The 27,858-nt window shown below is 37.6% G+C and overlaps 3 protein-coding genes across 3 annotated transcripts; 1 reads left to right on the top strand and 2 right to left on the bottom strand.

The window, feature by feature from the left end:
* Positions 1-2,750: 2,750 nt before the first annotated feature.
* LOC122032400 (ribonuclease Y-like) lies at positions 2,751-4,142 on the bottom strand. Its single transcript, XM_042591690.1, has 3 exons — positions 4,065-4,142; positions 3,503-3,975; positions 2,751-3,437 (listed from the first exon to the last, which is right to left on the bottom strand). The coding sequence occupies exons 2-3, from the start codon at positions 3,962-3,964 to the stop codon at positions 2,931-2,933; spliced, it is 969 nt and encodes a 322-aa protein (XP_042447624.1). The 5' UTR covers positions 3,965-3,975; positions 4,065-4,142; the 3' UTR covers positions 2,751-2,930.
* A 4,564-nt stretch (positions 4,143-8,706) lies between these two features.
* Positions 8,707-13,666, bottom strand: LOC122032069 (protein adenylyltransferase SelO-like). Its single transcript, XM_042591321.1, has 8 exons — positions 13,279-13,666; positions 11,939-12,048; positions 11,422-11,478; positions 11,041-11,340; positions 10,226-10,476; positions 9,825-10,131; positions 9,405-9,678; positions 8,707-9,148 (listed from the first exon to the last, which is right to left on the bottom strand). The coding sequence occupies exons 1-8, from the start codon at positions 13,624-13,626 to the stop codon at positions 8,894-8,896; spliced, it is 1,902 nt and encodes a 633-aa protein (XP_042447255.1). The 5' UTR covers positions 13,627-13,666; the 3' UTR covers positions 8,707-8,893.
* A 476-nt stretch (positions 13,667-14,142) lies between these two features.
* Positions 14,143-15,757, top strand: LOC122032833 (zinc finger CCCH domain-containing protein 31-like). The gene is made up of 2 exons (XM_042592151.1): positions 14,143-14,269; positions 15,013-15,757. The coding sequence occupies exons 1-2, from the start codon at positions 14,143-14,145 to the stop codon at positions 15,603-15,605; spliced, it is 720 nt and encodes a 239-aa protein (XP_042448085.1). The 3' UTR covers positions 15,606-15,757.
* The last annotated feature ends 12,101 nt before the right edge of the window (positions 15,758-27,858 follow it).

Below are 27,858 nucleotides of genomic sequence, written 5' to 3'. Positions count from 1 at the left end.
AATTGACAAAACAGAATATCAATTTCAGCAGTGGGAGGTTGGTTGTTGAGGTTGATCATCTTGTTCTCTAGCTCCTTCTGTGTACACTCCACATTCTGGAAGTGTCGAAGAAATAGTGGGGAGGTGGCTGCATGTTGTTGCAGATTTACTTCAATGCCTTGGTCTGGGAGTCCCAGAATCAATGAACCATCTTTCCTAGTAAAACTAATCTCCTTATTATGAAAGATGAAGCATCTGGCTTGCACATCCCAATTGTCAAGCATATTTTGAATAAGGCTTCGTATATTTACAATTTCAGGCATGGCTACTGCCCAAGCAAATGGGGATCCATTGATCATCTCCATCTGTCGGTCGTTCATGTGTAGTGATGATATAAACCCCTTGAAGTGAGGGTAGTTACTTTTCCAGTGCACTTTCTTGCGATATGCACGGGAAGCTGCAGTTCTCTGGCTCGCCATTTAGTTCTGTATTTCAAAATACATGAAACTGTTATTTTTATACCATAATTAGATGCATTACAATGTATATTCTTTGTCTTAGGTAGTACAATCTGAATAGTATATTATACAACATAGGTACTTATTACGTTGTAGCAGTTATGGTCAAATAGCTACTACCATAACAATAAGTCAATCGTGGTGTAGGGTTTAACCACAACGTATCAATTAATAGAGTTTACCTACATTGTAGCAGTTAAACTACAGTAGCTACGACAGAAAAGATAAACATGTCTTTAAAACCCTCGATTCACTCAAGAGTAAAATCATCACTCATTAACGAACTATAGACATTAAACCAAATTGTAGCAGCTAATGATGGTTCAAAACCATAAAGATTCAACCTATCAAAGGAGGCGAAGCTTTGAATGTGAAACCCTTCACAGTAATTATGATGAAGGTGCAGCTGTAGATGAGAAACAAATCGTCGCACTGAGGTTGATTCAGGAAGATTCCGTGGGGCACCGATATACTATTATTGTAATTCTTTCGAAATATGTGTCACACGGCGAGTATAGGGGTTAAAACTTGGTCAGTGAGGGTAAAAATATAATTGGACACTATATATATTTGCACAATATTTGCAAAAAGGGTAATTGATAAGAAAAGGTTATTTGGACCATTATATGCTACAACATGTAGCAGCTTCTGACGAATAGGTGCTTCACCGTGCTACATTTGTTTCTACAACAAATGTAAGATACCTCATTTACTTGATCTATATAAAAAATTACAATTGCTATGATCAATTATTGGTTAAAAATGCAGAGTCATATCTTGGTGAAGCGTCAACGAAAAAAGAGATGTTACGTCGTTATAGCATATTTACCCCCGATTTAGCTGCGACAAGTTGTCGCAGCTACATTGGGAGTTAGCTGCTACATGGTATAGCAGTAATAAGTCAAAGTAGCTGCTACAAGGTGTAGCATGTCAGCAAAGCAAAGAAAATCAAAGGCACTGTAGCAGCGTAAATAATTTTAAATCATTTTTTAGCAAGTTAATATAATGCTACAAAAATATGGCTTCTAAAAAATGACTAAATGAGCTAACTGCCCCAAGTTATGGTAGCTACACATAGGGAGTTAGCTACTCCAAGGTGTAGCAATTATGAGTCGAAGTAGTTGCTGCAAGGTGAAGTTGTTATATAGTCAAAGTAGCCATTCGGAAAGTGTAGCATGATAGCAAAGCAAAGGTGGTGCAGTAGCAGAAATATTTTTAAATCATTTTTTTAGCAAATCTATGGCTTCTGGGTTAATTTCTATTGGAAAATAGGCATAATAGAAAAACTACTTACTAAGATAGCTGCTGCAAGGTGTAGTAGTTATGAGTTGAAATAGCCATTCGCAATCTGAAGCAGCACAACAAACCAAGGGCGCTGAAGGCAACGGAAACCTATGAGCAAAAATTTTTTTTTGAACATGGTGATATACACAATACGAAATCTATGGCTTCTAGGTTAATCCCTCTGCTAGAAAATAGGGGTGCGAGAAAGACGACTTTACGAAATTAACTGCTACAAGGTGTAGCAGCTACACGGAGAGTTAACTGCTACACGTTGTAGCAGCTATCTCTCTGTGTAGCTGCTACACTTTGTAGCAGCAAAAAAAGGTCCAACGAAGAGCAGGCAGTTGTTGCAGCCGTCAGCCCAGCATAATTTCGTCGTAACATAATTCCTTCCGACCATCTACAACGACCAATCGAAGATGAGCTGTTACAAGAACGGTTTCCTGTGAAGTCATTGATGCAACATTTAGAAGCAAAGCAACAGCGCGGTGATTCTTTATACAATTATACAATTTTTGTAGACTATAACGATGTGGATTAACAAACTAAAATATATATTATTTGTGAGGAAACCGAATTGGCAATACCACGTCTGCGCGTCGCTCACGATTACGCCCAAGGCGTCGCCCAGCATATCAAACCTATATATATATATATATATATTAATTTTATATTTTTATTTAATTATATATAATATATGTTTCGTTTCTATATTAATTTGATAAATAAGCTATATAAAAATTTATACCATGAATTATATAAATACTAAGCCTTTATTGATTTTTATATATTTATATACTATTTTCTTGATATAATTGATTAATCTAAATTTTATAATTATCAGCTAACTTAATTAGTTTAAAACTATCTATATTAATAAATTCTTAATTAAATAGAATGAATTATCTTAATTAACCATTAGATTTCGGATACTACCGTTACAGTCTGTCAGTTCAGTATACCACCTTTGATAACGATAGTCAGTTTCAAGGATGCGAAAGAGTGGTGACATTCGCCTCGGCCATCTATCCGAAGAACAATCATGCTAAAAGGGAAAAAATTGATGGTAGAAGCTACTCGGTCGCAAAAGGTCTGTTTTTCCCAAAAATTTTCATTAGTCTTACATCCTTGCACCGCGGCCAAGGCTTCCTAATCATCAATCTGATCGTCGGGGATGGAGTCAGCCACCTTCCGCAGACTCAGAAACGCAGGCGGAGCGCCTGCAGGCAAGTACCCGGCCTCCTGTATTTGGCGGATGGCCCCGTCGAAGCCGTAGCCAAGCATGGAGGCGGACCTGGCGCCGACTATGTTGTAAAATTCTTCCGACTTCATAAAGGCCTTCTTCAGATTCTCCCATCGCCCCTCCTCGCCGGCTCGGTAGCTCGCCAACTCCGCCTTCGCCGTCTCCACTTCTGCCGCCATCAGTTCTCTTCGGGCCGTTTCCTCCGCCCCCTTTTCCTCCGCCCTCATCCTCCGTCGCTCCGACTCCTCTAGTTTGGCTTGGAGTTCTGCGAGTCGGACCCCCAGGGAGGCAGACTCGGCCCTCGCCTGTTCTAGCTTCTCGGCCTCGCACTCATTGCCGCGGCGTTGCATCTCACCATATCGGCGACACAAATTGGGCAGTCGGACGGCCAGCTCCCGTTGGTCGGCCCAAAGCTGTATCATCCACATAACCCAGTTAGCCCAGAGACAAACACAGAGACGGCGCCTCTTCAACTTACCTTAGCCATGTTTAGACTCATGGAGTCGCAAATGCCCGGCAGAGTTCTCTTCCTCGAGGCTTCCTCCTTAGTGGGCAGAATCTGGCCGAGTGTGCCATTCAGCGACGGCGAGGACCTTTGTTGCCGAGGAACATCGTCCCCTGAACAGACACCCGCGACGAACATACTGGACAACAAGGCGACATCACTTGGATTCGGTTCGGACGGCCCTTGAGGGGCCGGAGGAGCCATGGGCTGCTTCTGCTTCAAACTACGTTTGCGGGTTCGGAGGCCCTCTAGTGGCCCATCCGAAGAGATGGCCTCCGGCTCGGCTGCGGCGGCGGAAGGCAGAGGTGGGACTGGCGCTGCCGAGTCGGGAGCCGGTCGAACAGGGACAACCGACTCCACAGAAATAATTCTCAAAGGCGGAGTCATTCGGGCTACCATCCATTTCATCAGATGCTTGTTCAGGGAGGCCCTCATCAGTGTGTGGGCTGCAAGGAAAACAAGTAATTATCAGAGAATCCAACTCCGACTTCGTCGGAGTCCATGGCAAAAGCAAACTAGAAGAAGGAAAACTTACGGGAGTAGCAGGGTCGCCGGAAGCCTAAGCAGAGAGCGGGGCGGCGGAAGGAAGCAGAGAACGTTGAGAAGGCGAGGGTCTTCTTCACCTGCACTAATAAACCCACTCCCCCCTCCGCTGGCCGTCTGATCTGATTCGCGACCCCGTTGGCTCCACCGTCGGATCGAGTAGCGGCGTCGCTTCGGCATCCACGAGATTTGGCGCACGTACCCAGGCAATCTGCGCCATAAAGGCAAAGCGATCCGACGATGGAGAGAGAAGGCCTCGGGAGCAGAGGAGAGCCCTTCTTCGTTGTTCTGATTTTAAAAATAAAAATATTAAAAATATATATATGATTAATAATTTATAAATTTAAATTTTATTTTTATTAATAATTTCTGGATTTAAAATTTATTAAAATTTAATTATATATAATATAGAATAGCAGATGAGGGAAATATATATAATGAACCATATTAATCTTACGTCATAGACTCATACGCGCAGAAAATCAGTGAAATGTTTTTATTTTTATTTTATTATTTTTTTAATTTTGAATTAAAAAAATTAATATTTATTTATATAACTCTCAAATATATTAATATATCATGTAAAATACTCTCTAAATATTTAAATTTTTCTTATTTTAAACTTTTTTAAAAACGGTGAATAGAAATTAATTGGGAAGTCTGAATTGAATGGATAAAATCATGAATTTCTTTAATTTGAATATTATAACGTAATTAGGTCTAAATCTTAGGAGTAGAAAATTAAAAAAAATATTTTAATTATTTTTTTTAATCAAAATTTAAAAAAATAAGTGGATGTTTGGTTCGGATTTGTAAATTGGAATGGTAATGAGTTCGGATTTGTAAATTAGAATGATAATAAATTTGATTATGGGATTTATGGGAATGGGAAGGATTGTATTATTAGTGTTTGATTTAAATCAATGTAAATAATGAGAATTAAATAAATTTTTTAATTTTATCCTTATTAATTAATACATTAAAAAATAATTTGAATTTTTTCCATTTTAAATAACAATATAAAATTTTATTTATTTTGACTTAAAAATAACTAAAATAAAAGATTTTTTATCAATAATTTAATGTTTTTATTTATTTTTTTTCTTTTTCTTTATGCACATCCCCCCTCCTCCTTCCCTTTTACAATCCTCGCTGAGGGAAAAAAAAAATCTAAACCTATGATTTACATCGACTGACAAGTGTCACGATAAAGTTGGATTACTTTTGCTTTCTCCTCTAGATTTCTGTGTGTTGATGGGATGACAGCTTTGTCGATTAGGCTGTGAGTTTGTTATTCACCGATCGAGGATAGGTAGATGAACCGGAGTGATTGTTGAGCAATGATTTATGTTTAAGAAGCGAAAGTTACGATTTGACTGGAGGACTTTTAACTGGATGGTCTTGGGATATCTGATGATGTATAGATTCTTTGTGTCATCGTCATCCATTTCGTATCATTTGGATGAGTTCTCTGATTAGGATGATGGAGAAGTGATAATGAGAGAGAGGGAGCAAGAGATGACGTAATCATTGAGAATAACTTTGTAAGTGACGATTATTACTAATGTACTTCTATCTGATTTTATAATTTATTGGATCTATATATGACCGTGGATCAATCGTACGTATGGGGCATCCGAAATTAGCATAGGACAGTGTCATCTATGAAAGCATATTGATATAATTAAAAATTCTACGATCACATTATTAACTATTTTATTGCAAGACACGTTATCATCCAATGTAATTTAGTATAAACGGCTCTGTCCAGTATTGATTGTAACGATTTTGATATTTAAGAATATATTTTAATTTGATCAGTTTAACCAAGATTGACCTTGATTTAAGTATAATTTAATATTTAAAAGAGAAAAGTTTTATCAGACTAAATGACTAGTAATGATAAGCCCAAATTAACAGATAGCAAATAAGAAGTTTACTGAGTGACTAATTTTAACTGGAGGTTAAGAAAGAAGAAGTCCTGATGAATGAAACTAGATCCTAGTGAGTGAAGCTAGATAGTGAAAATCCTTATAAGTGAAGTCGAATCATAGTGAGTAAAGTTAAGTAGTGGAAGTCATAGTGAGTGAAGTTGGACCCTAGTGAGTAAAACTAGGTAATAGAAATCCTAGTAAGCGAAGTCGGGCCCTAGTGAATGAAGTTAGATGGTGAAAATTCTGATAAGTGAAGCTAGGTAATGGAAGTCCTAATGAGTGAAGCTGAACATCCCTCGGGGAAGGCAACCCTAGATAATATGTGATCAATTGATTTCTGGTCGACCGTGTGCGGTCGATCGAACCAGCAAATTATTAATAATGCTAACATTATTTTGTCTTTACCATATTATATCTATGATGCTAACTCAGTGTTGCAGACAAGTCCTATTAGATCAGCTTGGTCAGATACTAAGTAAGGCCAAAGAAAGTCCAAACAAATCTGAAGGGTCAGATGTTTGGCAGGTAATTAAAAGTAAGTCACTAGAGGAGAGTGATTAAGTGAGAACGCATCCTGGTTGAGGGACAGTAGGCGTCAGTTCAAGTTAGGTCCATTTTAGATCTCTAATATGAGATTTTGATTAGTTCTTGATCTTCGGAAGACGGGAGCTAATTATTACTTCTTATTATCACTATGTTAACTGTGTTTTGCAGGTTAAATGTTTTAGATTTGGACTAACACAACTTGCAGAGCAAAAGGAGCAAAAAATCTTTGGATGAACAATACTCGAAGGTGTCTTCGTACTGTTCATGGAAGGCGCCTTCAATGCCTTGAAGGTGCATTCCAAGGGATAAATTTTGGACCCTATCACTGATAAGGCATAGCGAAATTAGGATCAGATTTACCATCTTGAAGGCTTCTTCAATAGCTATGAAACGCACATTCCATGGCCTTTATAAGAGCTCAAAACACAACTAATATACGAGCTACTGCACATCCATTTGAAGTTCCAGCTGCTGCAACTTCCTACTATGACTCTGCTGCGAGGCTACTGCGCTCGACTACTGCTCCGAGGATTTCTGATCGCAGCAAGCAAATCGACATGGACACACGAGCATTTTTCACTTTGATCCCTACGTGTCGATAATGAAGTTATTTCCTTATACTTAATTACTGAAAAAGGGAAGCGTAGTGTGTTACACTTCGTCTATTTTCTTTGTACTCGATCCCCTCTTCCGGAGGTACCGGAAGAGATATTTTAGTGGATAAGTCTGCGGGACTTGAGTCTTAGAGTAAGAGTCGCCGAAGGCTCCTAACCAAATAAAATCAACTATGTTTTATTATGTTCATTTTCATACTTAGTTTTCCGCTGTGTACTCATGTTTTAAAATTAAAAAAGAACAAGTTTTCAAAAACACATAATTTATCCCTCCTCTCACGTGTCACTCGATCTAACAAGTAGTATAAGAGCAGGTTCTGCTCTGAATTGGTACAACCACCAATCAAGCCAGGAAAAATTGATTTATTTTATTTGAATTTTAATTTGTCACATTCGAATTGGTAAAAAATTTTCTAAAATTGTTTTTACTGAATTTTTAAAATTGTCAATGTATCCTTCAGGTTTTTCTGTCTAATCATTTTAATTATGTTTAAGGTAGTTCGAAACTGGTTTCAGTTGCAAATAATAATTATTATTATTATTAAAGATTTTTTTTTTTTTTGCTTGACCGATTTCTGCTGCATGTTAGTAAAATATTACACACAGCCCTGAAACTCTCACCTAGTCAATTCAATTGTGTTGTGCTGTTTCGCAATTCAAGTGATGAAAATCCACCACTCGAAGCAGCACTTTGCCATAGATGAGATTGTCTCGGATGAATCTAGTGGTCAATGTATGAGGTATTATTATAATGAGATTTAGGATTTGAATCTCGGTAAAATCGAGATAACTATCTTCTTTATGTGTTAGTCACTATTCCAAAAGCTAGTAACCGTCCGTGATTTACCTCCTCCGTGTTGACCTTAAGACGAATTGACGAAAACGTTGAGGACGATATATTCATCTTTTGCCACAACTTTACCAAAGATGAGAGCTCAAGGACATGCCTGGCAAGGATGCTTGCAACACAACCCGACACGGCATGACCCAAATTACAATGGAAAAGCTTGGTTCAACCTAGACTTGAGTGATGCAATTGTTATGCCCAGCCAAGCACGCTCATCGGTCTGTAACGGGGGGAGGGGTCAAGACCCTCGGGCCCATGCCAGAACAAGCCTAACTCAAGCTGAGCCAAGCACAGTCCGGATGTCTGACACAACTCAAACTAGCCAACCAAGCCCACTTCCTGTTCAGGTGAAGGCTAATGTTTTGAGGTTGGTTCAGAAATAAAATCAGTAACAATATTAAATAGACAATTTGATGGGTTGAATCAATTGACTCATCCAATCCACCCATTCTACTCCCTGTTCGCTTGTTCTACCTCATCCCGTCGCTCAAACCACCCACCCCATTCATTCGGACATCTAATCTGATCAACCGAACCAGCTCATCCAATCTGTTCCAAAATCATCCCACAGTAGTCCTAAGTTTCTATCACTTTATTTAAACTGATTTGACTGTATTCAAAATGAATGAAACGAAACACAATCCCAGGTGAGATAGGGCAACCCAAAGGCAAGAGTAAATAAGGACGAGTAAATTTAAATTAACACTTTTTCTGATAAATCTTAGTTAAATACAAGTTTAAGGGGTCCCTAGTACAATAGAGAAACTAAAAAGCATAAGTGAAAGTAAACAATACTACAAAAGAGAAGATATACCTTTTTTTTTATCATCAAGAAAAAAATAACCCTTTTAAAACTATATATACAAACTTACCACCACCCTCAAGATGAGCATGACAGCATGCAAACACCAGGCCGGTAAGCCCATGCCGGAGGCAGCCGGGCGTACTTCACCATTCCCGGTTGTTCATCATACGGGTGCTCGATCAGTTTCAGCAGTCTCTGTACCTCTCCGTAGTCACCTTGCTCGGCGGCATCAATAGCACTTTGGCATAGATAGTTGCGGAGGATGTATTTCGGGTTGACAGAGTTCATTGTGACCTTGCGCTCATCGTCAGAGACACCACTTGAAACCAACTTTAGAAAGAAAGCAGCAGTAAGGAAAGAGTTTTACAAGGTAATCCAATAATCAAAGAAACATAGAGACTAGGTAAGCAAGCCACATTCTCGACCCCTTAATCAACAAGAGGACTAGTCAGTGTATCAAACTCAATAATTTACACTTATAACAATTTCTATTGGACCTAATCTGTTCAAAGAGAAATGGAATGCCTGCAGAGTATGATGTTAGAAATGCCTCAAGTAGTGAAAAGGTGTGACACAAAAACAATACCTCCTCAATATAGGCTTGCACCCAAGTGGTCCATGCCTCCTTCCTCTCAGGGCCAATGTCCAGTAAAGCAGCTTTAAGAGGAACAAGGAGCTCATTTTTTGAAATGGTAGTGTCTGCTTTGACATTTGAAAGCAACCGGAAGAAGTTTGTGTAATCAACTTTGTCGACGGCCATGTTATTAAGGAGGGTGCTTATGAGTTGCTTGTTATACTTGGATAGACCTAGTTTATTGGTCATTATGGACTGGTATTCATCCATGAATTTATCTCCATACCTGCAAAAAAAGAGCAATTATGTCAACAAGGATCACATTCATACGGCAACTCGAAATTCAAGTTAGTCGGGACAAACAAGACTAGATGGTGATGATGGAATAAGCACATCATCACAAACATAATCTTCTAGTAAAAGAAAAATCACCTTTCCATGGCATAGTTGGCCTCCTCTTTGTTGATCAACTTTGCAGATGATAAAGTAGCTGTGAATTGTGCGATGTTCCACAAGCCGATATCAGGCTGATTTGCGAAACAATACCTCCTCCCAGGAAGGTCTGTAGTATTCGGAGTATAACTTGGATCAAAAGCATCTAAGAAACCGAAGGGCCCATAATCAATTGTAAGACCCAACACACTCATGTTATCAGTGTTTAAAACACCATGAGTGAAGCCAACTCCCTGCCAACTTGCAACCAAAGAAGCAGTACGCTCAGCAACCTCAACTGACCAAGCTGATATCGAACCATTTAACACAAAGCTAATGAATTTTTAGGTACAAATAAACGAAATAAATAACTACGACAAATTTGGATTGAAGATTAGTACCTGCATACTTGTTGGATGTCAAATCTACCACCGACGATGATCCCTCACCACCGACCTCAAAAGACAAATCATCACTTTTGTTCATTTTATCAATGTGAGGAAAATGGTGGCGGATTGTGTAATCTGCCAAAGTGCGAACAAGTTCAAGGTCTTCTTTTCCCCTGGATGCATGAATCTGATAAGAACCAAAACGCAGGAAGGACTGAGCGACACGACAAACAACCGCACCAGGTTCATCCTTAGTATTGCCACTGCAACATCCACAGCACAAGTGAATATGATATAATAACAAAAGGTCACAATCTGTCAATAAAGTGTTACTATTCCAATTTCCTTAGCATATACATACAAAGTAATTTCAGGTCCAGGTCAAGTGGGAACACTAAGTACAGCTGAGGATTTTAAGTCTTTTAGTTATCAAAATCCAATCATTTGATGGCATAGCACTCATAGGTATAGAGCTATTGTATGACTAATCAATCATGTGCTATCGCTCTTACCTCAATTATAAAGCTGAATGGCAAAAGCACTCGATTAGCAGTATATGTCTAAATGTATATATCAATAGACTCCTTTAGAAGTTGAATGTAGCAAATTCAATTAAATGGATGATTCTAATGAGATATATCAATGCTTATGATATTTGCTACCTCGAAGTGCATGATCATAATCATATAATGTAGGTTGCTATCAACACAATCAAATCAACTATGTTAATGTCTACCTACAAAATCTATGATACTACAAATTCTTAATAATGATCAAATGTCAGAGCTAAGAGAAAACAAATGTAAATATTTGCAGCAGTGACATACTCATAAAACATATCTCTACTGACAAGCTTGCCGGTAGTAACAAGGCAGAGTGCACGAGTAGTTGGGATTCCAAGTCCATGCATAGCCTCACTACAAAGAAATTCACGAATGCTACTTCTAAGTACTGCCAGACCATCTGCAAATCTACTGTAAGGAGTCTTCCCTGCACCCTTGAGCTGCAACTCCCATCTTTCACCATGAGAATTTAGGAGCTCTCCGAGAGTAATAGCACGTCCATCCCCTAGCTGACCAGCCCACACCCCAAATTGGTGACCCCCATAGCACTGTGCATAAGGTAGCCTACAAAAGATAAACTTAATATCATCTTCATTAGCTGAAGCATGAGAGGTGCTCAATTAAAGTGTATAGTTCACAACTAACCCTCCCTTCAAAGGTGATGCTCCAGAGAATATTAATGGGACATCAGGCCGCTCGAACCTAGCAACCAGAGAGAGGATGGAATCACGATGAAAAGAACAAATCAAATGTCAAGTCATACAATATGCAAACTAGAAGGCAAGCCCCATCTAAATCGCTAAAAGAATAAGACTATAGGGTTCCCATGTATCTTTTGAAGACTGAAAGAAAACATAAGCATATGCTAGCCATAATATTCTTAGACAGGCAGTTGATGCAGAAACTACAGTGGAGCACAGGATCCAATGTCCAGGTGGAAGAAAGTCTTGAGACATAGCATCAGTACTGACCAGAAAGAAGGGGGCACATGGTGGGGTTTAATTTTGGAATAGGAATCAGGAAAAGAAATTTGGATCTACAGAATAGGTCAAATGCAAAAGTGAATGCATGAATTTAAAAAAAAAAATCCAACTTTATGAATCAGAAAGAACAGCATCTTATGTAACTTAAGCATCAAAGGGAATTCAATAAAGATGCCTACTCTTTTGGGTCTAAATCAAGCAACTCTGCAGTTCTTTCTGACCAAGCTACAAGTTCCGGATTTTCAACTTCAGCAGATGGAGATACTTTTGTGTAACATGCATGAAGCACCTGAAAACATTTGGAGAAGGGATTAGCTAATAGAATTTGCTATGATGAACAGGTGATATACATTGTAGTGTTTTTTTAATAAGTGTGATTGAGAACTAATTTTGCTGAACAATGTCACTATGAAAGTGTTCTTGAATCCTAAATCTAAAAAACATTAAATTGTTTTTCATCTAAAAACAACAAACTACTAACTCCACCTTTGTGGCTTGTTTCAAGTCATCTACAATGTCATTCAAAGTCACTGCAAGATAATGGCTACTCAGGCTATGTTTACTTGGGGAGGGAAATTGAAAGGGTGGGGGAAAGATGAACGATAGTGGAATGGCAAGGGGAGGAGTGAGAGGATAGAGATGAACCACTTGGTTGTTCACTAAAAAAAGGGGAATGGTGGAAGTAAAAAAGGAAAAAAGGCATCGATTGTGGAGGAAAGGGAGGGAAGAGGATCCTCTCATCCCATTCATGTCTCACCTTTTCTATTAAAAAGGAGGGAAAGTTTCTCCTTTTTTCCTCACTCCCTACTCCCCAGTCCTCTATCTCCCTCCTCCACTTTCTCCTATTCCCTCCAAGTAAACATACCCTTACAGCTACAACAACCTTAAGTCATTCTCTAAAAGCCTCAAGTTGAAAAATAAAACATAGTTAAACTAACATAAATATCATTTTCATAATATGCCTCACATATTGAGGCATAAATTTGAGATATTTTATCTTATGGCCTCATAAATAAGACACTCTTTCAGACTAAGGAATCTGTAACAACCTTAAACTCGATCATTAAACAAACTGCACTACGCAAGTGTTCATGCAGCAAAGACCCAACTTTGCAGAGAATTAATAACGGAAATGGCCATGACAATTACCACCGTGTATTTTCGATCCAGAAAACCCACTCCTTCACTCTCCCGCTCAATGGGGACATCGAAGTGCGAATTTCTTGACAGAAACTAGGAAATGAACAAACTTCCTACTTTGAACATGAATTGGAAACATGCATAATTTAGTCACGCGATTCCTTCAAGCAGATGTCAGGAAACTACTAATTCAAGATCATCTCCAGCCATCTATACACCAAATCTACCATGATCAAGTAATATTATAACCTCCCAAAAGGATTTTTTTCCCCAAGTTAACATCTAAAACAATCTCTCCGAAACCCGGATTCGAGTGGGGGAAGAACATGACAGAGAAACTATGCACAAGTAAATCCGTGGAAGGCGAAGGGGACTTCACCTGGCGGGGGATCGTGTCGGTTCTGGGATCCCCAGGCAGCTCCCTCACGAAGGAGTGGTCCCAATTCAACTCCTCGAGTTTCAACCGCGCGCGGCCGCTGCCACCATCAGAAACCACGGCGGACGGATCCCTCGCTTCGGTGGCGGACTCCATCGATCCAACAACCACGTAACTTCGCCTCGGCGGTACTGCTCCGAATCCGATCTGGCGATCGGGTCGCCGGCTCCGAGCGAGAGAGGAACCGAGTCCGACCGCTGGCCGAGGGGGAACACGAACGGACCGGAGGATCTGGGAGGGGAAGAGGGAGGCAAGAGGAGAAGAGAGCGGGAGGCGATAACGCAGCAGCATCTCCTTGCGGTGAAAGGAGAGATTTCCCTTTTGTAGGAGTTGGTCTCGAACTATGGAGAAGAAGGTCACGCAGTCAAAGAAAGCGGTCGTGCTGAACCAGGGTTCGAAGTTAGAATCGACCGGTTAATTTCCGGTTCAGCTGAAAATGGTAGGAAATAGATCGGGCTCTTTTGGGTGATCACAACCTGAACCGGACACAGGAGTCGATTGGGTCGGTCAATTTTACGGTTCTTTTGAAATTATTGCGCTGCACGTGGCGCCCCCTATTTAGCTCACGTGATTGCACGTGACGCCCTAACCTGAATCCGAATATTCTTTTGCTTCATTTGAAATCTGTGCTATAAATACCAGTCTCTGTACCGGCCTCTCCTCCGCTCTCACCGACGCGGCCCCGTCGTCGCCTTCCCCCTCTCACGCTGTTGCTCCGCCGTCCAGATCCCCCACAAGCCATAGCTAGGGTTTCCAACGATTCTTTCGTCGCTTCCTCTCTTTGATCCAGATCCGGTCGTCGCCGCCATGGATGCGACTAGCAAGAAAGAGAGACCGGATTCCGCCGACGGAAATGTTGGTGATTCGAATCAGAGAAAAGGTGAACAGTCTTTTCTTCTCGCCTTCCGTCTATTTGTTTACTCGCAGCGAAATGGTTAATAGACCGCATTTGGCGATGCCCTTTCTTTGCTTTGAGTTCCGTCATCTAGGGTTCTTTTCACTCTCAATCAGTGTTTGCGTCGTCAAGGTTAGTCATACGATTAGGAAATCTGGCTTGCATTATCTGTGCAAAGGCATTTCCCCCCTCTTTCGATCTTGGAGTACAAGAATAGGAAGACTTCAAATTGTTTCATCCCGGCGTCTCTCGTCCTCTGCGATGGTCTATGTTATCTCTCGCATCTCGGTTTTAACGCCCGTCTTTAGTTTGCTATTTTTCCCGTGATGTTCAATAACGCTTATTTTTGGTCAGTTGAGAAATCGACAAACATACAATTGTTACTTCTTGATAATGTTCTTCTTGCCATTTCATCGAATATACATTTTTGAATTCTTCAATTGAAGAATGAAATCAAGGATCAGTTTCTTCTAGGCAATGCCTTGCACGAGATGGGTTTAGTTCTTTGCCCTAAATCCTAAATGGTAAATCCTAAATTAAACTAAGGCATATATTTATTTCTATTCTATTTATTTTCTCAAATTGACCACAAATTCGATGAGCTTTCTGCTTTCCTTAGCACTACTTTCTACATTTTTGAAAATCTAATTGCCTCAATGACTGCCCAGAACGCTATTTTTTTTCCTAATATATTTATTTAATTTGCCATTGCCGAAATTTCAATCTAATTTACAGTCGATGTTATTCCAAATAGTTTCTTACACTGAATTGCTATTTTGCAGCACCTCTGGGCGGCCTTCAACAGACGGCTGCCGAAAGCCCTGTCCGTAAGTTTCTTGTATGCAATAAATACAACACGGCGGAAGGCTGCATGTTTGGGGAGAGATGTTTCTTCGCGCACGGTCAAGAAGAGCTTGGCAAGCCAGTCGCATCACCTGACCACCGTGCTCGGATTGCATCACCTCCACCCCATTGTGTGGATCCAACCCCCACCTTAAAGATAAGTGTCGCTGCATCGCTTGCGGGACTCGTCTTGGGTAAGGGTGTTGTCAATGCCAAGAACATATGTGAACTGACAGGAGCAAGTCTAACAATACTGGACCATGAGTCGGATCTGAAACTCAAAAACATGGAGTTGGAGGGAACTCGTGACCAGATCGACCAGGCTAGTCGGATGGTAAGAGATCTCATCGACAACATCACTGCCAGCACTGATAAACTGCAAATCGGGAATCCTGCTCCGCATATAAGCAAATTCAAGACCAAAATTTGTGATAATTTTAGGATTAAGGGTTTCTGCAGCTATGGCAATCGTTGTCATTTCGCTCACGGGGAGAGCGAGCTGCGGAAGGGGCCTTCATGGTATTGCCCGTGAGTTTCGACTATTGTCTGCAAATTTTGAGGAGCTGCGGGGAGATTGAAATCATTTTCGAGGCTGAGTGTCCATACAATCAGAAACGTTTTAGGGAACTCGTAAATCTTAGTGTACATTGACACTGATAACTGTGATCGAGTTCGAGAATTGGCAAGGGAAGATTCGTGAACACTACTGGTTGACTGTCAGTTTTGTTTTTTTTATTTGTGATCATGTAATATCTTTGATTTTCTTTTAATAAACATTTGTGTAGGATTCTTTTAATCTTTATTGAGAAATGAAGATAGAATATCTGAATCATGATTCATGAATTATCATGGTAGTTGTTTTTTATTAATAGAATAATTATCAAGGTGAAGTAGAGTTAGACGTAAAATTATTACGGTAAGATTTTAGGGTTACTCCTGTCTGAAAATTATAGAGGTGACTAGCAGGGGATGCAGCCTCTAGGTTGATTGGATGTAGACTCCCCTCCGCGCTGTAACACAGGAAACATCAGTGCCGAGTCAGGGAGGAGGTCCTCAGCGATAACTAGACCTGACCACGGTTCGGAACCGATGGTTCGACGGTTCGGAACCGCCGGTTCGACGGTTCCAGGCAGGTCGACCCTTAACCTTAACTGTCCAAGACGGTTACGGTTCACGGTTCAGAACCGCCGGTTCACGGTTCGTCACGGTTCAAGATTAATATGTTAAAAAAATTAAAAATTAAAAATTAAACATTAAACATTAAACATTAAAAATTAGAAATTAAAATTTATTAAACAAAGGGCTTGCACTTATTTAAGTTGCCTACGTATCCCTTTAGGGGAATCAAAGCCCACGTAGTTCTTTTACATTTTTTATCCTTTTACATTTTCATTCACTTCCATTTCCTGTTCCTGTCGTATTTGTTCCTTCAGTATCAAAATCTTCAACTTCGTCATCTAAAAGTTGCATTCCTTGGATTCTTTTCTCCGCTCTGGTCCAATCGTCCAGTAATGCTTGGGCTTCCAAGGAGTCGGGAGACAAAGTTGATCGTCGTTCATCTAATATGTTGCCGTCGGCACTGAACGTCTGCTCCACAGCAACAGTTGACACTGGACAAGCTAAAATTTCTTTTGCGATCACGGAGAGAACGGGAAAGCTTTGAGCCTTCTGTGACCACCACTTTAAGATATCGAAGTTTTCGCTATCTGCTTCATTAAAATCAAAAGAAGTTGTAAAATAATTCTCAAGTTCCTGTGTGGAACTTGAGGATCCCCGTGGACGTTTTGTCCGTTCTTTTAATAAGAGTTGTGCTTTTGTAAGTTTTAAATTACTACTAGTAGTTTGTTGAATTTCAGAAATATTAATTTGTGTTCCATATTTTGCATAATATTGATTATAAATATCATATAAATAAATTCTAACATTATATATAATATTAAGAAGAATCTTTAATTGGAATTAAAGCATCATAATATAAAGTTAACATTTCTTGTAAAACTTCTAATTTAAATCTAGGATCTAAAGCAAATGCAATTAAATAAATTTCAAGAATTAAATAAAAATATTTTTCCCATTTAGTTTTCATAGCTAAGATGCAAGGAGATAAAGATTCATTATTAATATGTTCATTTAAAACTAATACTATATTAGAAAAATTTTCTAAAACTAATTGAGCGGATAATAAACACCGGAAAGTTGTTCGGTTGCATCATAAATACTTTTAAAATTCACAAATACTACTACAAATATTCCATTGTTGTGAAAATAAATATATATTAGTATTAATGTTTTGTGCAAAAAATGAACATAATAATTCTTTATATTGAAATGAATCTTGTAATAATTGGTATGTTGAATTCCAACGTGTTGGTACATCACGTGGAAATTTTTTAGGTCTCATTCCATTAATTTTACAAAACCTACCCCATTGTTTCATTATAGATGGATGAGACCATAAATAAGAAATTACAATTTTAATTGGTTTAATATAACTTTCTAAAATTTTTAAACCATCTTGAACACATAAATTTAAAACATGGCATACACAACGAATATGAAAAAATAAACCTCCAATAATAGGTTGACAAACAAATTTTAGATCATCTATACAAGCGGTATTAGAACTAGCATTATCTAATGATATTGAAAATATTTTATGAGTTAAACCATATTCTTCTAAAATTAAACATAATAATTGTGCGATATTATGAGCATTATGTGATTCATCAAAAACTCTATAAGCTAATAATCGTTTTGGAGGTTCCAAGAGTTATCGATACAAAGGCAAATCAAACCCATATATGAATGTTTTAGCCAATGAACACTCCAACTATCGGAACATAAAGAAACTTTATTATCTAATTTACTAAATTCATCAATTAAATTCTTTTTTCCTTGTTTTACTAATTTTTTAATTGTACGAGTAAGTGTAGTCCTAGGAACACGTTTAGCACATGGATTAAGAGATTCTTTACAAAAATCTTCAAATGTGCATTTAGATCCAAAACTAAAAGAAAGATGTTCTACGGAAACAAATTTAGCTAATGATTCTCTTAATTTATTATCCGAATATAAAAATAAACTGGAATCGGTACTACCGCTAGTTGAAGAAAATCTTGATAATTGTGTTTGAGAACGGTCGAGTCCATATTCCGTCGGGTGCTTCGTTTCTACATGTCGTTTAAACGACCCATAGCCGCTGCCGGCTTGGAATTTGTAGGAAGCATTGCAGTGCTTACATTTTGCACGCATTTCTCCCGACGGAAGAGTGACCTTCTCAAAATGTTTAGTAAAAATAGAAGACTTTAGAGGAGGAAGTTCCCGAACCTTAGAAGTAATTGCATCGGTACTTCCTTGTGTTTCGGGTGTCGGATTCGGAAGATGCTCGATCTCATCATTGGTGGATTGAATGTTGGGGTCCTCCTCTCGCGGATTCATTATTTGCTTTCCCTTCCGAGCTCAAGATGATGCACCTCCGCGGCCTCCTTCCATTGTAATTGAAAATTGAAAATGAAAGCGTGTAGAGATCAGAGAATACGAAAATGAGATTAAGAGTAGAGAAGATGTGTGTGAAAAATGATGAAATGAGCTCTCTATTTATAGAGTTTTGATAGTAACGGACACTAAATCATAGTCATTGATCAAAAAACGGTCAAATGATCCTAACCGTTGAAAAAAAATACCCAAAAAATCCTCCAAACGGCTACGAACCGCCGATTAACTGGCGGTTCAAGCCGTTTTAAAAAAATAAATAAATAATTTTTGCGGCTGAACCGCCGGTTAACTTGCCGGGCCGGTTCCGGTTCGGCCCGGCGAACCGGGTCAACGGGCAACCGGCCCGTTGACCCGGTTACGGGCCCGGGCCGGGTCCGGGCCAGACCCGGCCCGGGGTCAGGTCTAGCATTAACCCTCCGATGCTCAAGTCAGTCACAGGAAAGATGGAATGAAGTAGAGCAACAGTAACACAGACATGAATAGTGAATAGTGTGTGTGTACCTCCGCCGGTGTATAGATCTCCCTTTATATAGTGTCCTGGTGGGTGACATGCACGCTTCCCAAGGCATAGACATGCTTCCCCAATCATATTATGACAGGACCTGTCAGAAAAGTATCTCTAACATCATACCTTAACAAAGCGTGCAAATCTCTGATGAGACAGTGGAAGCTTCGGTCGTACGATCTACCTGTTGACCATGTCTTATGTTGAAGATACTATCTGGACAAGCGATCTGGTTTGCTTAACATTCCGCCGATCCACACTGAGCGCCCGACAATCTTGATGTAGTGTTCCTAGCCAGCCAGTGTTCTGCTTGAACAGGTCATCTGCCAATCAGGCATCGCAGTTTCCGGTCGGCAACTGCAGTCGCCTTCCGCTCGGCCACCCGAGGGTGAGTTTGTTGACTCCTTGACGTTGAACACTTTCACTTTGACCTCCACGTTGATAGTTAACCCCGCTTTTGATCCGAACTGAGCAGACCCCTTTACCACCACATCAGCGGAATTTCTGTGTTGTTCACTTCTTCTTTTTCAGTTTATAGAAGGCATTTTAAATGTTGGTTTATTATGTTCACTATGTAAGGAACTAGGGTACTAAACACGCAAAAGCGCAGCGGAAAATATCTAGTTCCTTCAAAAGATCCATGCGAAGGAAAATCACATACTAAGTTTCTACATAAGAGGGAGTTATACCTTTGTTGCGTGCCCTTCGCAATCCTGATAGCAATGTTTCTTTATATGCGGATCTTAGTGCGATCAAGTGGTCGCACCTCTATGGTATTCACATGAACAATCCTTGTTTGTCTCACAAACTCACAAAGTGGAGAATGAAATAACCAAAGGTTGTGCTAGACTGCTAGCAACCCTTCTTGGAAGTTTCGGCCAAGTGAAGAAAGGAGGAGGAAGAAGAGCAAGAACACCAAAAACTCATCATAAAAAATGAATCCAAAAACTCCTTTTATAGATTCATGAAATTGTTTTATGCCTTAATGTCAATTGCCTTAATTGATATTAATATTTGTTTTCATCCAATGCATCCAATGCATTAGCAATTCAAATGGTTCACTCTTCATCCAATGAATCCAATGCATTCAATGCATGAGCAATTCAAATGGTTCACTCTTCATCTAATGAATCCAATGCATCTAATGCATGAGCAATTTAAATTGTTCACTCTTCATCCAATGCATCCAATACATGAGTAATTCAAGTTGTGCACTCCTCTTTCTTCATGAATTCAAATTCATGAAATCACTTAATGAGTCCAACTCATTAATCATCAATCCAATTGACTTAATGAGTCTAATTCAAATTGGACTCAATCCAATAGTTGTATTCAATTGAGTCTAACTCAATGAGTCTAATTTACATTAGATTTAATCTAAATCCAATGATCGATCATAGAATATATCTCCATTGACTTGTTCTTTGTATGTAACCCAATAGGTTCTCATAACGTTGGCAATGTATCCAAATCAACATTTAAATACATAAACAATGAGTGACATCTAGCAAAGAATCTTTGCTACCCAAGTGACAAGAATGTCGAGATCCAACTTAACCTTTCCGTGTCTATTATCTTGCATGACTCAATCCTTCTATCCTTGATATCTAGATTGATCAATGAGGCATAGACCATGTCATCTTCTTATCAATCTTTATGTTTCTTGATCTCTAAGTATACACACTCAATTAAATAAGCTCAATATTGCATATTAACTCATTTAAGCATGGCCATGTATTCTTGTGTCCTACTAATCAAGGGGCTCATAAATATCACTTCCGTCATATGGAAGGGATAGATCTCATCTCCATCACTCACATCCCTCCGCATAACTTATTACATACCCAGTGATCGACTTTATGGTCCATCCTGTTACGGGTGACGTTTGTCGATACCAAAGTATACAACTCCTTATATAGGGAACTATAATGACTTCAGGTCTAAGGATTATTCATACTAATAGTCACATGAGAATGTTTATGATACTCATATAATGACCCATGAAACATTCTCATGGCAGATCATTCAATATATATTCTCTAATATATACTCATATGTAAACTTGATATCTCATATTCATGATTTATAAGATTAAGTTATTCGTTGACCTACATGCTAGTCTCAACGCATTAATATTGTCCTTGCATATTAATGTTTGACTAGGAATAGTTAAAAGTAGTGTTCTATGTATATCTATAATATCTCACTATCAATTCAACCAACTGATATGTTGTAGATTAGAACCTCCTACTATAGGAAATTATTATACTTATTTATTCGGCATTGAATTGAAGTAAATATAATAACCAATTTTATTTTTATTAATAATAAAATATGATACAAAAGAAACCTTTTACAATACTAGGATTAATACTAACATTGTGTAGCAATTTTAAAGATTTAGAGGGTCCTTACATTTTCTTACTAAGTATCATTGATTATGACAGTCAGGGTCGTATACAATAGCAAAACTTGCATCGAGACTTTGATAGCTTAAATCTTAGTTGTAGCTTCTTAATGTAGACACAACAAACTTGTGTTCAAACTTTGTTAATTCAAAAATCTAGTATATATCTACTTATGAATTATCTTGTTTTATTTCTTCATTTTCCCTGCTAGTGTTTTTTCCCTTTCTACTATTTTTCAATACTAAAGGCATCATGTTTGATGAATAATGAGCAATCAAGAGTAGATGTTCAGTATTTAACCAAGGAGACATAATTAATGCTATACAGAGACAGACTCCTTCCAACCTGTAAGGGTATAATCGAGCCGAACCAAATTGAACTCTTAAATGTTTATAATCGAGCCAAACTTGAGCTTTATTTAACGAATATATTCATGACTCACAAGCTTATTCGAGCTTTTATCGAGCCTAAACAAGTTTAATAAATATAAATTATAAATTTAAATATTTATTAAAAATAAAATTATATATTTAGAGTAAATTATAATATTCTCATTAAAATTTATAATTTTATTCTAATAAATAAATTTAATATATTTATCTATATGTTTCATAACTAGAGTGTAAAATCTATAAATTCAATATCAAAACTATTATTTTTTATTTAAAAATTTATTCATGAGCTTAACGAACATGTTCACGAGCTAACAAGCCGAATATTATGAAACTTGAGCTTAGTTTATTTATCTTAACGAGCCTCATTAAATGAGCTTAAACGAACTTTTATCAAATCGAGCTTCGAATAACTCATGAGCGACTTGATTTATTTGCACCCCTATAAACATGTTATAAGAAGCGAAGTGAAGCCATGCATTGGGTTTTTCAGGTTCAAATCTTAACTTTTCCTAAATAAACATAACGTGGCAACTCTGGTTTTGCAACTTTATATGACAATGGAAGTAAAACCCCCTTATTATTTTTTGATTTTTTTTTAATGTCATTCCATTAGTCACACCTAAAATTGTGATACATGATTTTGTGCTCTAAGTAGAAGAAATTGGTTTTCATGAGAGTATTTCGGTCATCTAAATTTTGAAGCAATGTAGATCCTCATTGCAACCAATAAGCAAGTCAATTACGTGATTACTTGCCTTCACGGGTATAGTCGAGTTGGTACAGATATAATGTTACAATTGTGTGATTACTATTCATAATATTTTCAATTTCTGTAAATATTTTCGACTATCGTCTGCAATTTTGAAGAGTTGCGAGGAGATTAAGACCATTTTGGAGGCTGAGTGTCTATACAATCAGAAACGTTTTTGGGAACTCGTAAATATTAATGTAAATTGACAATGTTATTACTGTGATCAAGTTCAAGAATTAGCAAGGGGTGAATCGTGAACACTGCTAGTTGATTGTCTGTCTTGTTTTTTCATTAAGTGATTGTGTAATATCTTTGATTTTCTTTTCATAAAAATTTGTGTACGATCCTTCTTCATCTTGACTGAGAAATGAAGCTAGAATATCCAAATTTATTTTTTTAACATAAGTATCTACCTTGTTGAGACGATTAATTCTAAAAATGATCGTTGTTAGAGTGTATACTAAAAGCCTAGCTTTTGGTATAAATATTTATCTAGAAATAAGAATCACATTGGTCAAATGTCTACATTTATGATAAATGTAGTTGTTCAATTAATTTATATTGTAGATAACATGGTGTGTGGTGTCACACACAGAAGATCATGTTATCAGTACCTTATAAATTATAAACAGTAGCTCACGACCATAATGGAAAGGAACAAACCATTGGAAGGTCGTAGTGTAATTATGTATTAGTTTATCTTAACTATATAATTACACTAGTACACTTAGAGTGTATTGAGTAGGACCATTAGAGGTCGTTTCTTTTATACTGACTTTATAAAGAAACAAAGACCTCAGTTATTATGGAAGTGTGTGCTCTTAATCCTAATATAATAACAAGCACATATATTTGATATTTATTTCTTTAATTTATCAATGGGTGAGATTTAGTTCGATGAATCAATAAGCCCGATAAGTTGGGAAATGATATCACTTATAGTGTGTGTTGTTGATTATAGAAGGAAACTGTGTCCTAGTGATCTAGGTTGAGAATGTCCCCAAGAGGAGCTCATAAGGATTGTCATGTTAAACCCTGCAGGTGGACTTAGTCCGACATGACGATGAAGTTGAGTGGTACTACTCTTGGAGCTAGATATTAATTAAGTGAGTTGTCAGTAACTTACTTAATTAGTGGACATTCGATATCTTAAACACAGGGAGACTAACACACTCATAATAAGAAGGAGCCCAAAAATGTAATTTGGGATTGGTGCGGTAGTTCAATAATAGTTCTTTAGTGGAATGAATTATTATTGATGAAATTAAGTTGTGTGTTCGGGGCGAACACGGGATGCTTAATTTCATCGGGAGACCAAAATCAATTCCTCCTCTCGGTCCCTATCGTAGCCTCTAGTATATAGAGATTTATACCCACCGCATACCCACCTTCTTACCCATCCAATGGGGCCGGCCAAGCTAGCTTGGAACCCAAGCTAGGGCCGGCCAAGTCCAAGTGGATGAGCCATGTAGGTGGCCGGCCAAAGCTTAGGTCCCAAGCTTAGGTGGCCGGCTACTAGAATATTAAAAAAGATTTTTATTAAAATTATTTCTTATGTGGATATCATGATTTTAAAAGAGAGTTTAAAAAATTAAAAATTTCCTTTCTACAAAAGATTAAGAGAAGAGATTAATCTCTTTCCTTATTTGTAGATTAAAAGGATGGTTTTAATTTTTGGTAAAAACTTTCCTTATTTGTAAATCATCTACATGTTTAAAAGAGAGTTTAAAATTTGAAATCTTTCCTTATTTGTTGATTAAAGGAGGATTTTAAATTTTAAGAAAACTTTCAATTTTAATCATGTTCATGATTTAAAAGAGAGTTTAAAATTAAATATTCTCTTTTATAAGTTTCTACAAAAGATTAAGAAAAGATTTGATATCTTTCCTTATTTGTAGATTAAAAGATATTTTAATTTTTAGAGATAACTTTCTTTTTAACCACATGTTTAAAAGAAATATTTTAATTTATAAAATTTCCTTTTTATTAACCACCATGAAGGGAAAAATTATTTGAGAAATTTTTATAAATTTCCGAAAGCAAATTAGGAAGTTTTAATTCTTGTGTGAATTAAAATTTCCTTGATTTGTGGAATGGTGTGGCCGGCCATTGTATTTGTAAAAAGGAAATTATTTTTAATTAAATAAAATTTTCTTTTTCATGGCAAAATAATTAAGGAAGTTTTTAATTAAATTTCCTTATTTGTCAAGACCAAGGATTATAAAAGAGGGGGTAGAGAAGGCTTCATGGTGAACAACTCTATTCTATTCTTCCTCTCTTTTCCTCCTTGGTGGCCGGCCCTAGCTTCTTGCTCTTCTCTTCTTCTTGTGGCCGGCGGCAATCCCTCTTGGAGCTCTTGATGGTGGCCGGTTCTAGCTAGGAGAAGAAAGAGAGAAAGGAGGTTTTATTTCTTGCATCCCTTGGAGCTTAGTGGTGGTGGCCGGACCTCTACTTCTCTTGGAGAATTTTGGTGGCCGAAACCTAGAAGGAAGAAGAAGGTGCTTGGTGGTTCTCATCTCGGAAGATCGTTGCCCACACAACGTCCGAGGTTAGAAGAGGAATACGGTAGAAGATCAAGAGGTCTTTCTAAAAGGTATAACTAGTATTTTTTCTTTCCGCATCATACTAGTTATTTTTGGAAATAATACCAAATACAAGAGGCTTACGATTCTAGTATTTCGAATTTATTTTCGATGTAGTGTTCTTATGTTTTCTTCTTTTTCTTGTGATTTGATTGTTCCTTTTAGTTAACCTAAAGTTATTTTAGGAAATTAAATATTATTTTTCTATAAAAGGTTTTGTCTAGTCGGTGGTGGTTGCTCCCATATCCAAGAAGGTCATGTGCCTCGCCACGTCAGTACTGGGAACTAATTATGGAAATTAATATTTAATGGAATTAATAACTTAGGTGATTTGGATCGAACGTGTTAAGTTCCGCAGGAGATCCAAGTCAAAACCTAAAAGAACAAATAGATTAAGTTTTGGATCAAACGTGTTAAGTTCCGCAGGCGATCCAAAATTTAATTTAAAAGAACACATGGTAGCTAGGAAAAGGTTCAGACCTTTGTACAAAATTTTTGTACAGTGGAACCTCTAGGCTTTCCGAGTAGCAACCAACAATTGGTATCAGAGATAGGGATTTGCCTCTGTGTATTTGGTATTAGTTTAATTATGCACATGTCATACATAATTTAGGCAGGTTAATAGTAGGATGTGCTAACTTTGTGGATGCAGGATCCAACTATTATGGCTTATAGTTATTATGTGTCTGATTGGACCCTTGGACATGTCAAGGGCATTTTATTGTGTGTGCATGATTGTATTATAAAATACAGTAGGAGCTGTATTTAGTTTTATTAGGATTTTATTTTTTGATCTAGATACATGTACATTCCTTCGAGGAATATAGGATCGAAAAATGTAAAAATTCTATATATGTCGCAAATCGAATCTTGCAAGGCGTGGAACTTTTTGAGGACCAAAGGCGCAGCGGAATAAGGAGCAAGATGGATGCGACAACTAGACCCGGTGGCAGTGGCCAAAGATGGCAGCAACTAGGGTTGGTGACACACGGAGGACAGCAATAGATAAAAGCCATAATAGTTGAAAATTAGATTTTCTATTTATTGCTTTTATATTGTGTTGTGTGTGTATGTTAGTATACATAGACTAGTATAGTTAAAAATTCCTCGTTTATAAATAACTAAGTGGGAGAGGGATTTTTAAATCCCATGGTCTCCATTACTGGTTTGTAAGTGATGCAAACAAGCTTGCGCGTTGGCTCTGAGTGCCTTCCTCCATAACGGATGAGCTTGTTTGTGGATCACTAGAACAGACTTCCAATTTTGAATGACTATAGGAAGTTAATTAAGAGCGTGTGATCTTCCCCAACGGAAGGAGCATAATCTTATTAATGGACTTAGTGTCAAGTAATGGTATACACTTAGGCACGTCTAATAGTATCCTCCCCATCGGAGTCACTGCTATTATTTGTGTGACTGAAGAAAACCAACTATTAATTTGTCAAATAAATAGGTTGACAAGATAATAAAATTAAAAACCCCTCTTACAAATGTTTGATTTTGTATATGTCCACACTAACGTGGCATACAAAATTCACGGTGTTTGAGGTAATTTTATTTGTCATAAAGATTTATTGACAAGATAATTAATGGGTAAAACCCTCCTCTTACAAATGTTTAAATTTTGTATACGTCCACACTAACGTGGCATGCAAAATTCACGGTGTTTGAGGTGTTGGTGAATTTAAATAATATTGTTTGAGGAATCAATGTTATTTTAAATTCAAAGAGTTTTGACCAAATATTTGATCAAAGACAGATCAACTATTAATTTTATTCGTCATAAAATAAAGTTGACGAGATAATAAAATTAATGAATAAAATCTCCTCTTCGATTTTGTATATACAAAATTCATGGAGATTTTAAGGAGTTGATCTTGACCAAATATTTTTGTGATTCTTAGGATGTTTGTCAATCCCTAGTAGTCATACTATAGAAAAAGACTTAGTAGTCCCAATTGTAATGATTGGAAATAGGACTTGGACATTAAGGTAGACTGTCTTCTTAGAACTAAGAACAATTTAGGTGTATTTAATTCATTAGTTGAAACATGTCTAGTGGTGTTATCTACCAGAACCTGGAGTGTAGATACAAGATGCCATTAATCATGTCTGCAATTCAGGGTTCCAGGAAACCCGACAACTAAATGAAAGGTAAATCACCGTCCACATGGGCACTACTGTAAAAGTGGTAGTTGTTGCAGTGGGAGATGTTTATCCTTTAATAAGAATAAAATATGGGTTTTAAGTAATTGTCTTTACGTACCAAGTTTAGAAAGAACCTGATTTCAGTTTCTAAACTATTATAGATATTGTGTCTATTTTGATAACAAAGATGTTATCAAGAAAAATAAGGAAATTATCTATTCTGGTATGATGGTTGACAATTTATAATCCAATAACTCCCACGATGCAACAAATGGAAATTAGTAACACATCTTCTAATTTTAAGAGAAAGCAACCTTCAGAAAAGAACCAATTATATCTTTGGCATCTAAAAGCTAGGTTATACTTGAGTAGGATTCATTGGTAGCTGATGAACTTTTGGGTTCATTGGTAGTGGAAATCTTTCCAACATGCGAGTCTTACTTAGAAAGAAAATAACCAAGAAGCTTTTAAGGGGTATGGAGTCAAATATATGTTGAAATT

This window comes from Zingiber officinale, chromosome 11A, assembly GCF_018446385.1.
Source record: "Zingiber officinale cultivar Zhangliang chromosome 11A, Zo_v1.1, whole genome shotgun sequence".
In the NCBI taxonomy this organism is placed as follows: domain Eukaryota; kingdom Viridiplantae; phylum Streptophyta; class Magnoliopsida; order Zingiberales; family Zingiberaceae; genus Zingiber; species Zingiber officinale.
This window is presented reverse-complemented; position numbering and strand designations above follow the sequence as displayed.